This window comes from Epinephelus moara, chromosome 11 (assembly GCF_006386435.1).
Source record: "Epinephelus moara isolate mb chromosome 11, YSFRI_EMoa_1.0, whole genome shotgun sequence".
Lineage (NCBI taxonomy): Eukaryota > Metazoa > Chordata > Actinopteri > Perciformes > Serranidae > Epinephelus > Epinephelus moara.
Genome location: NC_065516.1, coordinates 13,906,375 through 13,918,523, shown reverse-complemented (window position 1 = coordinate 13,918,523; position 12,149 = coordinate 13,906,375). Strand labels below are relative to the sequence as shown.

Genomic DNA, 12,149 nt, shown 5'->3' with positions numbered 1-12,149 from the left:
GGGAGGTGAGGAGGGAGCAGGTTCAGAGTGGTGGAAGGAATCAGAAGAGACGGGGGTGAGGGGCATGGGGAGTCACTTTTCAGACGATGAGGGGATGAGAGGAAGAGGTTGAGGGATGGTTTGGGGTGAGAGGTAGGGAGATGGATCAGTTGAAAAGTAGGGATGAAAGAGGCAGGAAAAGGAGAGGTGGGGTGCGAGGGGCTGGGGCAGAAATGAGGATCAAGGCCAGAGAGAGAGAGAGAGTGAAAGCGGGAGGGGGGATTTAGTCAGCCGGGGCAATGATCTACGAGCCCCGGGGTCACACACAGGGTGAAACGGCGCTTATACAGACCACTGCAGAGCTGACATAAATATTACATATGTCCCATATCCTCACAGGCTGGGGACGGGCAGTACTGACAAAATTAGGTTTTTTTTGTAACAGTTATTACTTATAAGGATGTAATAGCCAGATTTAAAGTTATTTGTTGTTTCTTAATCATGCCCTTTAACTGTCACTCTTGTGCAGCTTTTTAGAACAGCGTATTATGATAACCCAAATCTCCTATATTATGATATTTATATGCAAATAACATGTTTTTTTTAAATTAAAATTTACTACAAAAAAAAAAAAAAAAACCCAAACTGACACCTTGATATTACTTCTTGTTAAATAAATAAACCAAAGCCTAAGGATATTCATTCACAGTAATGTATAACTAAAGAAAAACAAAATTAGATAAAAATAAATAAATGTATGCACAAGGGAATTTGTCACAGTTGAAACATATTTATCATGTGGCATAAATTTCAGAAAGAAAATTGCACACATAGACACACTTAACATTTGATCTTTACATAATATTACATGTAACATGTACAACATGTTAAAACAACAGTCTGATGTTTAATAAGGAATGATAAATATATATACATGCATATGTGGTTTATCACCTATGAAACAAACGATAAATTCACACATATTTACGTGTTTTAGGACTATTAACGTGAAATACATACTCACATGTGCATTTTTGATTGATTGGCTGTGGCTCAGGAGGTAGAGCGGGTCGTCCACCAATCAGAGGATCAGCGGCTCAATCCCTGGCTCCTTTAGTCCGCATGTCAAAGTATCCTTGAGCAAGATGCTGAACCCCAAATTGCTCCCAATGGCTGTTTCATCGGTGTGTGAGTGTGTTAAAGAAAACAAAAACTGAGTAGCAGGTGCCGCTTTGCATGGTAGCCTTGGCCACCAGTGTATGCATGTGTGTGTGAATGGATGAATGTGACTCATAATGTAAAAAGCGCTTTGAGCGGTTGGAAGACTAGAAAGGTGCCATACAAGTGCAGGTCCATTTACCATTTATTAACACTTAATCAAGCTATAGACTAGCTGTATTTGTATCGTCTGTGACTACAGTTTGGTATATTTGACCTCGAATCCATCTGTGAACACTGCTCTCATGAAGCTGTAACGCCAATATGTCTCAGTTGTTCTTAGTTAATTCACTGATGCTACAACATATGAATAGATTGTTTGGCTCATATCATGTACAACAAAGTGCTTGTACTGAATTTAGCCTGTGGGTCACCTCCATTCTGATGTGATCTGCCACATCAAAGCTAAAATGTATTAAAATTAAATTCATAGTTATAGTGTATATAGTTACCATAGATTAGTTAAAGTGTTTCGGGGCAGTCGGAGGATGTACAAGAAGATATTTTTAGGTGGTATGCATGAAAAAGAAATCCTGGACTACATCCAGTTTTATTCTGTGACTGATTCTGACCAAAATTCCTCAGTAAAGTGACTCATGTCTCGCTCACCTGGGTGTGTCTCTCTCTGCAGCTCAGTCCTAAGACTGAAACAATCAGTGTGAGAGAGATAGATGACAATATGAAGTTATACAGGCAAATCATCTTAAATAGGACATTAGCACAGATGCACCAGAGTGGGTATATCTGCAGCATTACCTGCTGTGCACTCTGAGCAGGTTGCCCTGAATAAAACGATGTCCTCTTTCTCTTCTGTCTGTCTCCTCCCTCAGTGGAAGCAGCGGGGGCAGCAGCAGCAGGGAGAACAGCGGCAGCAGCGGTATTGGCATTCCCATCGCCGTGCCTACACCCTCCATCCCCAACTCTGGACCAGGTGAGCTTTGCTAGCTGCACATCATGCAGTGACTGTTACCACAAGCCAGTCAGCCACTCAGCTTGCTGATATTAAATGAGGGCAGGATTGGACTCAATGGACTTCAGGCATTTTTTTAAAGCCTGCCATAAATCCTCCCCCACCCTGCCTTACAGCGCTGCTAAGAGTTTTGTAACCCTTTGCCATGCTCCAAACACTGGTTAAAGGAACACTTTGGAGTGTTAAAAACAACAAATATCTGTTATTTATATCCCTAAAACTGTTTTTACGCTTGCAAGTGTGTACTGTTTGACCTGTCTGAAATAAGATAACACTGTTTAAACATTGACAGGCAATGATGAGAAAACAGGCTGTGCTGTTTGCACACTGCACATACCTCTGACAGAGTTTACTTACATGCTTATATAAACAGTAGACAACAAGGAAAATAAGGTATTAGTTCAAAATATTTGCTAAAAAATGTAGAAACTTGGAGCAACAAACATCAGGAAGTAAGTTCATGTATTTAGATATAATATACATGTATATACTATTACCAGGTGTTACTTAATGAGGTGTAAATGTAGCATGTATTTGCAGATAGTAAGAGTACGCTACACAAAGCCTATGTTTACCAGACAGGGATTATGCAGACCCATTGTGTTCCAAGCACAGCTGATTCTCTATCCTACTGTGTAAATAGGCCACGCTGCGTTAGGCCTGCTGCTTTTATAGTGGAACAGTAAGACCCACATTGCACAACACACAACCTACACATAGTACTGCATTACACCATACACACGCCATAGATGCTTTTAACTTTTACAAAAGATTTGAGCTTGAACAAGAAGAAGAACAAAAAGACAGAACGAGAACAAGATATATTTTCCTGTAGCAGCTTTTGTACCTCAGCACCAGGATCGGGCTAGCAGCACAGAACTAACCACAGCTCTCCCCTGCAAGCCGGTCGCCATGGAAACACTCAATTCATACCACAAAGAAGTGTGTCCAAGTGTGTGCAGCGCCTCGACAAAGTCGGAGCGCTCCTCCGGCCTCAAAGGGTTCTTGAGTAAAGTGATGTGATGTTATGTAACAGCGTGAGGCGGCGAGGGCAGACCCTGTTCTGCTTTAAATGGTTACTAATGTAAATACTCCTTTCAGTCCCGCCCATGTCTGCTCCCCCGGGAGCCCCTCCGCCTCCCCCACCCCCTCCTCCTCCTCCCATGGCCGGGCTCGGCCCCCCAGCACCTCCGCCGCCACCACCGCTACCCATAGGTGAGACTCCTCGAGCTCCAAGGCTACTGTCGCCTCTGCTATCGGGATGGTGGATAATTGGCACATCTGCTGCGATCTTATGGTGGAGATGCAAGAATAAGGGTGTCGATGGGTGTCTGACTGTTTGTACACACTGCAAGAACGAGGGTCTGATTCTTCCTGTGCAGTCGTGTCATCATGCAGGCGTTTTGTGCAAAAAATCGGGCTGCATCTACATAGTTTCATATTTAATTGCTGCAAGTTGATGAGTAAACAAATCTCGCTAAATTGACATGAAAATTACCTTCAGGCTTCAGTAATGGATGCAGCTGTTCTCCAAACTTTATTTGAATATATTTTCCTCTAGTTTTTGAATTTAAAGCGTTCAAGAGCACAAAACTTCCCATGCTTATAAGATCATTGTGCCCATCAGTCAGATCCCCAGATTCTTCAGCTCTGTGAAATGACTTGCTGATCTTGCAGTGTGAACAGACTCTATATGAGCTGCTATTTCGAAACAGGTTACATAGTATGTGAGAAAATGTCTCACATTTTCCATCCAGTTCTACATGTAACATGTTTCTCAGTTCTCAGTGGTGGTGGTGGTGGTGTTTCCGTATTCTTCCCTGCTCTGTTATATTTTGCTAAAAAAAGAAGTCTCATATCACCTAGGGCCTGGGAAAAGTTAATAACTGCCTGCAGAAACTCTAAAATTGTCCATTTACATTTGACCTCAGGCTGCTGTATAGCTAGACAGGCTATCTGCATTGACAGAACCAAAATTTAAGAATAGAATTAAAGTCAGATTGTGAGAATTATGTTCATACAAAGATATGAAGTGAATTAACCTCAAGGGCTTTGAGACTTCTTTTGCACAGGTATGTCACTATTACATTTGGTCCTTTACTTTTTACCAGAAACTGTTGTCGTTAAAGCTACATCAGGCAAAATGTCTTTTATTCCATCTTAAACCACTTTGGCAGTTAAGATTGTTGTATGTGCACAAAGGCAGATCTTGAGCCGGTTGCACCAGCTTTGTTTACTAAATGAAAAAATGTACACATCACTACATTAAAACAGGTTGCACCACTTACATGAGCTCTTACAAAGAGATGAATCATTACCACATATTTACTTTGAGAAGGAGACATCTGTTAATCGGCGGATACATTTTTTTTGAGCGTCACACCCCTCGCAACATGACGCGTTTAACTATTAGTATTTGATTCCTTTGGTTCAATAACATTTTTAAAGTGATGAATAGCGGCAAGATTTTTCAGGTCATTTTATCCCCATTTGAGTTAGCAAAGGGATAAACAGGAGGTTAGCTGCTCAGTTGGCGAAGTCTGTACTCCGCCTGCTCTTTGTGCCCAATGATGCGTAAGATCCAGGCGATTTTTCTTTAACCTGGGAAGTCAAACTTTTTTGGCTTCCTAGGTCACTAAGCAACTTTCATTGGAACAAACAGGGCCACGCCTTCAACTGTGTCTAGATCTCTATATACATTCACAAACTGAAGCGACTGAGAAAGCTAGCATTAGCTTGCTAATATATGACCTGCTAAGATTTAGGAGTAGAGTAAGCAATTGAATATGGTCAACATATCTGACCCGACATTTGATCAGGATAAGAGAGAAATTTTAAATTTAATTTCAGAAAAATCAAATTACGAAACGCCATGTTCACATCACTCGCCGAGCTAGCATGTTTGGTTATTTCCTCCTCGTACGAAATAAATAGGACTGATTCGAACTCTGAAACACACCTATTTTTCCATGTATGCATTGACATATAAGTAGAATTTTGGAAGTTAAATCGAAGGTCGTGATGCCACAGTGACTTCCTGTTATCACAGTTAATTGCTTTTAAATGGACGGCACTACATGTTTCTTAGCAACAGGTTTGAACATTATTAAAACCTTTACAAGCATAACACATTTTTAAGTGTTAATGTTGCAACCTGAATTGAATAAATCACAACTTAGCTAGTAGTGACTAAGTTACAAAGAACTTAGCACATTTAGTGATGAATTGATATCTGAAATACGAAACAGTGAGCCAGCACTCAATTCTGAGCCTGCTAGACTCACAGCTGATGTCACATAATATGATTTCTAAAGTTCCAAAACATTCAAACAGCCATTTGAGTGCTGCAAACATTCAATATTGCCTAATGTAGCTTTAATTTTTGTGGGGTATTGACTCTGAATCACTGAAAGATACTGGTTTTGATTTACTGTCAGAGCTCTGCAAAGCAGTATAAGCCAGTGTGTGTGTGTATGTGTGTGTGTGTGTGTGTGTGTGTGTATGCTGGCTGCTTTTTATCTGATTGAGGGAATTAATCTTGAGCAGGATGATCACTTGAAACATGCCGGTTTCATCCTCAGAACATCAATGCACAGCTATAATTACTTCTGCCAGTGACAATTTGCAGAAGTTTGTTTGCTCTTGTGTTCCTCTGAATCTTTACTTCCTCTGGACCCACCCAGCCCTATCTGAGAGCAGGGCCTCAGAGACAGCACGTTATCTAGAAATGTGAACAGGAAATACTCAAGCAGAACAAAATAAATCTTCTCTCCCTCATCTGTTTTCTCCCACACACACGGCATGTGTAATCTTCCAATATTCACGAGTTTTTAATGATGTAATAACTGTGTTGTTCATACGTAGACATGATTTGTTATTCTTAGACAGCCGGTGTAATGACGTGTGCACTCGGTCATGCACTCTCCCCCTCCCTGCGATAGCTCAAATAGTCATTTATAATCACGTCTTTGACAAGTGTGTGAAGAAGCGATTTTCACTGTCAGGTCCGCTGAAAGCTGAAGGATCTGTCTGTTCTGTGGCTGCTTCTCTTTTCTCACTGACTCTTCCCCTGTGCTACATTTCTAAAGAACCCTTAGGTGCAGGATTTATTCAGATGACCTCTTGGGACTCCTGCTTCATTTTACCCTCACAAAATAAATCTTTGTTTTATCAATTAATAATCTGTGTTGCTTCCTCAGCTCATCTGCTTCCTTAAATTGGTCACTGATTGTCTTCTCATAAGGTGTCGGGCTCTAATCAGGATTTAAAAGCTCACTTTATCTTTTACGATCTTGATGATTCATGGGTGCTTCTTTCCCCCCCTCTTCCCCTTTCGGCCTCCTCTGTCTAACCCCCCCTTCCCCTCTTTGGTCCTGTCTATCTTTCCCCTCCTCCTTCCCTTTCTCTGGGTGTTTCTAGCTGTGGCCCCTGGGCCTGGTCTGGGCCCCGCTCCAATGTCCCAGTTTGGAACCATCTCGCGGCAGATTTCGCGGCACAACCCCTCCAACTCCTCTGTCTCTATGGTTTCGGCCACGGGCACCTACCGCCGGGCGCCGTCGGTCACTTCCCAGTTCTCCTTGCAGCAGCAGCAGCAACTACAGCAGCAACAGCAGCAGCAGCAGCAGCAGCAGCAGCAGCAACAGCCTCATATTAACGGAGGCACTCCTGGCTACGGCCAGAACTCAAGTAAGGTCTTTCTGTCTCCAGCCGCAGCCTGCTTTACAGATCCTAAACTGTCACTGAAGCACAAAACAGCACATTCTTTTCCCAAATCATTCACAGTCACAAACTAAAGAAAGCTAACCTTTGTAGCAACAGAACTGTATTTTATATTTGCAAGTGAGTCACTGCTGTCTGAAGGTCAAGGCCGCATTCTTGTCAGGATTGACTTTTTCTTTTAAGTCTGAAAGCGCAGACTCAGGCTTTTTATCTAACTCTGGGATGTCTTTAGTATCGATGCAGAATGCCTCGTCCTTGGATTCTACGGCAGATACAAACCAGACAGTCGATGCCTGCTAACAATGCACAGTTAACAGTTTTGGGCCTTGTGTAAAAGCAGAGTCAGAAGTTAACCTGTAAATGTAGTTTTCTGTACATCATGTGTACTCATCCACAACTAGCTACTGTCTAAAAACAAGTCCCTTTTTACACATGGGCCCAATTGTCCAGATTTGATCAAATCTTTCAAATGGGTCATTCAAAAGAAAACAGGATTACGATTTTAGAGTAGATCAAAAAATCCAGTATTGGTTTTGAACAGGATCAAACCTTCAGTATGTTTCTTTATTAAACTTTTTAGTAGGATCGGGACACCTGTGATCCTTCTTTGTCTGATTATGTTTTTCTTTCCGTTACACAGATAATTGAAGAACTTAAGTTATACAAGGAACAGTACAATTGTGTAAATCTGAATTGTAAATCTATCATTATAGCACTACTTTTTGTGCAGTCTGAGCAAAGGAATAAACAGTTGCCTTTATCTCATAACAAACAAAAGTGCTTGTAGGATTCATGTAAAAAAAAAAATAAGAAAATGAAAAGCGTTAAATAAAAATATTGCAAAATATAATATCAGCTTGAAAGAGCAGGAAGTTTGAGTGGAACTTTCTGGGAGATTTTTTTTCTTCCTACAGAATGTGGTCACACTGTCTGGATTCACACCTGGCTGAGATCAGTTCACAATGCGAGCCAGATCACCTCCAGATGTGGCAGATAGCATTCTGGTCACAATGTGTTTGCTGTGCATTTACATCTGGTATTAACATGCTTACTCTGCGAGGTGTAAATGGGGTTCAGGTGCCTCATCTCCGTAAGATAATCATCAAGCCAGATGTGCATTCACAGAAGCACTGGGCTCGGTGTGTTCTGCCTGTCGATCAGTCCGATGGTCTCTAACTTGGATCTAAAAAGTGTGAAAAGAATTTAAAGTACTCTGTACATAACTACAACTGATCTGAGGGGAGTTCAGCGGGTTGTCTGGGATTGCGGTTGATGGACTTCCAATGCAAACAGCGCCCCCCTCTGGTCACCAGCAGCCCTCACTTCTTTAAGAGCCCTGAGTAGAAGCTGTCTGATTGACAGGAATCAAATCCGCAGTTCATCCTCTGACCTCGGCGATCCCCAGACACCATGTGGAATCTCATCACACTCACAGACGTCACTGAACCTTTTAACCTCACAACATTTAAGTGTGACGCAGCTTCAGACAGTTGAATTAATTAATCTGTTCTTTCAATAATTTTCCTCTTTAAATGTTCTTAAAAAATCTAACTTGGAATTTATAAAGTTTCCGTGAGCCGACAGGTTAATTAATTTGACTTCAGCTCTCAGTCTGTCTCTGTTGCACATCACTCTGTTCTTGCAGTGTGTTTGTGTCTTCATCTGTGTCAGTGTTGTGTTTGCTTGAGATCGGGGTGCACTCTTAACTGTCGTCTGTACATTCTTGGTGACTGATGGGCTTTCTCTTTTTTTCTGTCTCTCTGTCTGCCCTGCCTTCTCTCTGCTGTGCTTTCAGTGTCTATCGCTCCTCCTCCTCCCCCCATGCCCCAGCTGACTCCACAGATACCTCTGACTGGCTTTGTGGCCAGGATGCAGGAGAGCAGTAAGTGAAGAGGCTCAGACGTTCTTTCCTCCTTATCTGTGCCAATTTCCAGAACACCCAGCATGCATTGTGCCTGTTCATCCTCTTCCTTTCATGTCTGTCGAGAACAATTAATACAGTCGTTTTGCAGCAATGAACCATCCAAGAATGTGTCTCACTGGAGTCCTGTCATGGTTAATGTAACTTTTTAAGTAGCTTTATCTGCTGTTTGGAGACAGATTTATCTCCTCAGCTATTAAACCACATTGTTACTGTTTCTTAGTAGCAATATGGGTATAATACATAGCTCCCTTTCTGGGCTATAGAAATGTCTTTTTAAAATATGTGCAGTGGAGAGGCAACCCGCTGAGATTGTTGAGGCTGCCACCTACTGTTTTTAGTGATTTAGTGTCATGCAGGGGATTTTATCACGGACTGAAGTTTGGTATTCATATGCTGAATGTAGCACTGCAGAGTTGAGCTGAGGTGAATGATAATGTTTGGGGGGGGGGAGTGTCCAAGGTCTCTGCAAAACAGAACTACAGAAGATGGGACTTTCTGCTGCCCCCTGCTGGAGCAAAACCTGCAATACAGTCAAATATTACAGTCGAAGTATGACTGTAGTTATTACGTGACAGAAAGAAACTTTTCTGGATACTTGGCAACAAATAACAGTTAGGAATTATGGTGTTGGATAAAATGTTCAATATAAGCTGTCAAGTGTACCTTATTTATAGTTTTCTTTCTCATTGTGGATGCTGTCATTCAAACCTCTAAACTACTAAATAGCATGACACAGCATGTAATAATCATCAGATCATTCCAGAAAGTTTCAGAGCCACAACAAGAGGAGCACAAAGTAAACAAACCACTTAGTGGGATAGTTCAGATCTTTCTATCCATACTCAGTGGGTTACCCTCAGTAGATGTCAGTTGGCACACTCTCAGTTTGGAGAAGCAGGCAGGAAAATGGAAAATAAGCAATGTGCTGCTGTGGACGGGGGCAGCTTAATGTATTTTGGCTGCCTAAAAAATCATAAGTGTACGCTTTATTGAGAATATTTTCACTGTTTTACCTTTCTGTCAGACAGCTCTCTCCAGCAGGGAACTAGAGCCGCTTTATTGCTCTCTTAAAGCCACCAGACTGCAATGAGAAAACTAGTAATTTTACCTCACAGAACACAGGAGTCTACCGCTGCCTCGATCAGTTAAATTAGCTTGTTTGTTTGTGTTATTGTGCGACTTTGTTGAATCTGAACTAACCTGTTTAAATGCCAAAGTCACATGATAACAAAAACAAAGTAACTGATGGAGGCAGCGGTAGACCAGCAGCTCCAGTGTTCTGAGGCATTAAATTACAGTTTATCCTTAATGGAGTCTGAAGCAATATAACTGGGGGGTATTTGCACTTTTATTTGACAGAGGACTTGGGGAAGAGAGATAGAGAGGTATGACATGCAACAAATGTCCCAAGGCCGAGAAATAGAGCCTAGTTACAGTTATGGTCGCAGTTATATGGCATGTGTTGTAACCACTCCGCAGTGAAAATATATTTTAAATATAGTGAACACTTAAATTGTATCAGGGTTCCCACATATTTAATGGACAATAATTTTAAAGCCTTTTCATTACTTTTCGAAGACCCGTAATAAAATGTCCATGACCATTTACAATGTAGAATAGGAACAGAACTGTGTAGTCTACTTTACTCGAAATGGTATTTATATTATTGGAGGCGGTCTAGAGCTCTCAGATTGGGGGAGTAACAGCTGACAGTTTGGTCGATCAGTTAATTTGTTCGTGAGGAAGAATGCCTTGTACCTTCGAGCTAGTAACTTTACTTTCAGAGTAGTTAAAATGAAACTAAAGTGCACATTGGCACTCTGAGTGACAACAGAACGCCCATGGCTGCCCATGTCAGTTGCTTCATCTCAAAAAAGCGCAACACTTGAAAAGTTAGTTGTGGGGCTTAGGTATGGAAACTTTGGGATTCCTGACCCTACAGGTTACATTATTTTCTTACCCCATTTGCCTGGCTGTAGTCAGACCTATCAGATTCAAATTTTATTCAAACAAAATTCAAGTTAGCTAGCATACATGGAGGGAGCAACAGAACGTGGGGGAAAAAACAGTGTACGTGATGGTAAACTGAACGTCACATTAAAGCTATAGAAAACCTTTTGGTCGTTATGTAAAATTACTTGGGATGGTTATCCAGAGAAGATTACTTACATAATTTAATTACACAAAAGGAAAAATCCATGACTTTTCCAGGCCTGGAAATTGAGATTTACAAATTTTCCATGAATGTGGAAACCCTGTGATGTTGAATTATTTAGGTGGCTTAAATGTGTTTTGCTACTGCCCCCATTCACGGCAGTACATTGCTTATCTTTTGCGTCAGTACTCCTGTCTGCTTCTCCAAACAGGGGCGTGCTGACTGACATAATGACTATAGACTGACTATGGATAAGTACCTCATACAACCCTACTTCAAAAGATCTGAATTATTCCTTTAGGTGGCTTAAACATACAGTGTATCATCATGTTAAGTGATCTATGGGAAGTCCTAACAGTGATGCAGCCTGCATGATCATTTAATATTCATATATCTTACATGCACACTCTTCTGCATGTCCGATCATTGATTCTGCATGATTCAGCCGCCGCCCTCTCCAGCACCAGGCTCACGTTGACCAGTGATCCTTTACGTTTTGAACCTGATGAGGAAATTCTAATTTGTTGTGTCTGTTCAACAGTTGCAGATACTCCTACTCCACCTCCCCCTCCACCTCCAGATGACATACCCATGTTTGATGACTCTCCTCCACCTCCACCCCCTCCTCCAGTTGATTACGAGGAGGAGGATGCTGCTGTCGTGCAGTACAGCGACCCCTACGCTGATGGAGACCCACAGTGGGCACCCAAGAACTACGTCGAGAAAGGTTGGAGCACAAACCATTTTTCAATAGTCTTAGATTGGATACACCCTACTGATATAAATATTTCTTTTCCTGTTTTCAGTGGTGGCCATCTACGACTACACCAAGGACAAAGACGACGAGTTGTCTTTCATGGAAGGGGCGATCATTTACGTCATCAAGAAGAACGACGACGGTTGGTTTGAAGGCGTCTCCAACGGCGTCACCGGACTGTTTCCCGGCAACTATGTTGAGTCCATCATGCACTACGCCGACTGAAGGGACCTGCAGTAACAGTAAAGCCTATTTATTCAGTCATATCATAATCCACTGAGAGACTGACCGCCGCAATCTTGACTCCTGAGACGCATCTAGACATAACTGTATGATCCCCTTTTGATATGACAGAATGTTCTTTCCCTTACTGATTGCAAATAAAATGAAAAGTAATATCTATTTAGTTTATTTTGGTGTTATATGG

At 41.7% G+C, this 12,149-nt stretch overlaps 1 protein-coding gene across 11 annotated transcripts in view; it reads left to right on the top strand.

Annotated features, from left to right (window-relative positions):
* The window catches only part of abi1a (abl-interactor 1a), a 69,754-nt gene extending 57,630 nt beyond the window's left edge, over window positions 1–12,124 (top strand). For 2 of the 11 annotated variants that reach the window (XM_050057226.1, XM_050057227.1), the window contains 6 exons: window positions 2,028–2,128; window positions 3,269–3,382; window positions 6,587–6,853; window positions 8,682–8,768; window positions 11,507–11,692; window positions 11,772–12,124. In XM_050057226.1, coding sequence (XP_049913183.1) covers window positions 2,028–2,128; window positions 3,269–3,382; window positions 6,587–6,853; window positions 8,682–8,768; window positions 11,507–11,692; window positions 11,772–11,947 — 931 coding nt within the window. In that variant the 3' untranslated portion in view covers window positions 11,948–12,124. The remainder of the gene's footprint in view (window positions 1–2,027; window positions 2,129–3,268; window positions 3,383–6,586; window positions 6,854–8,681; window positions 8,769–11,506; window positions 11,693–11,771) is intronic. The other 9 variants (XM_050057229.1, XM_050057231.1, XM_050057233.1 and 6 more) reach the window with 6 other exon arrangements.
* The last annotated feature ends 25 nt before the right edge of the window (window positions 12,125–12,149 follow it).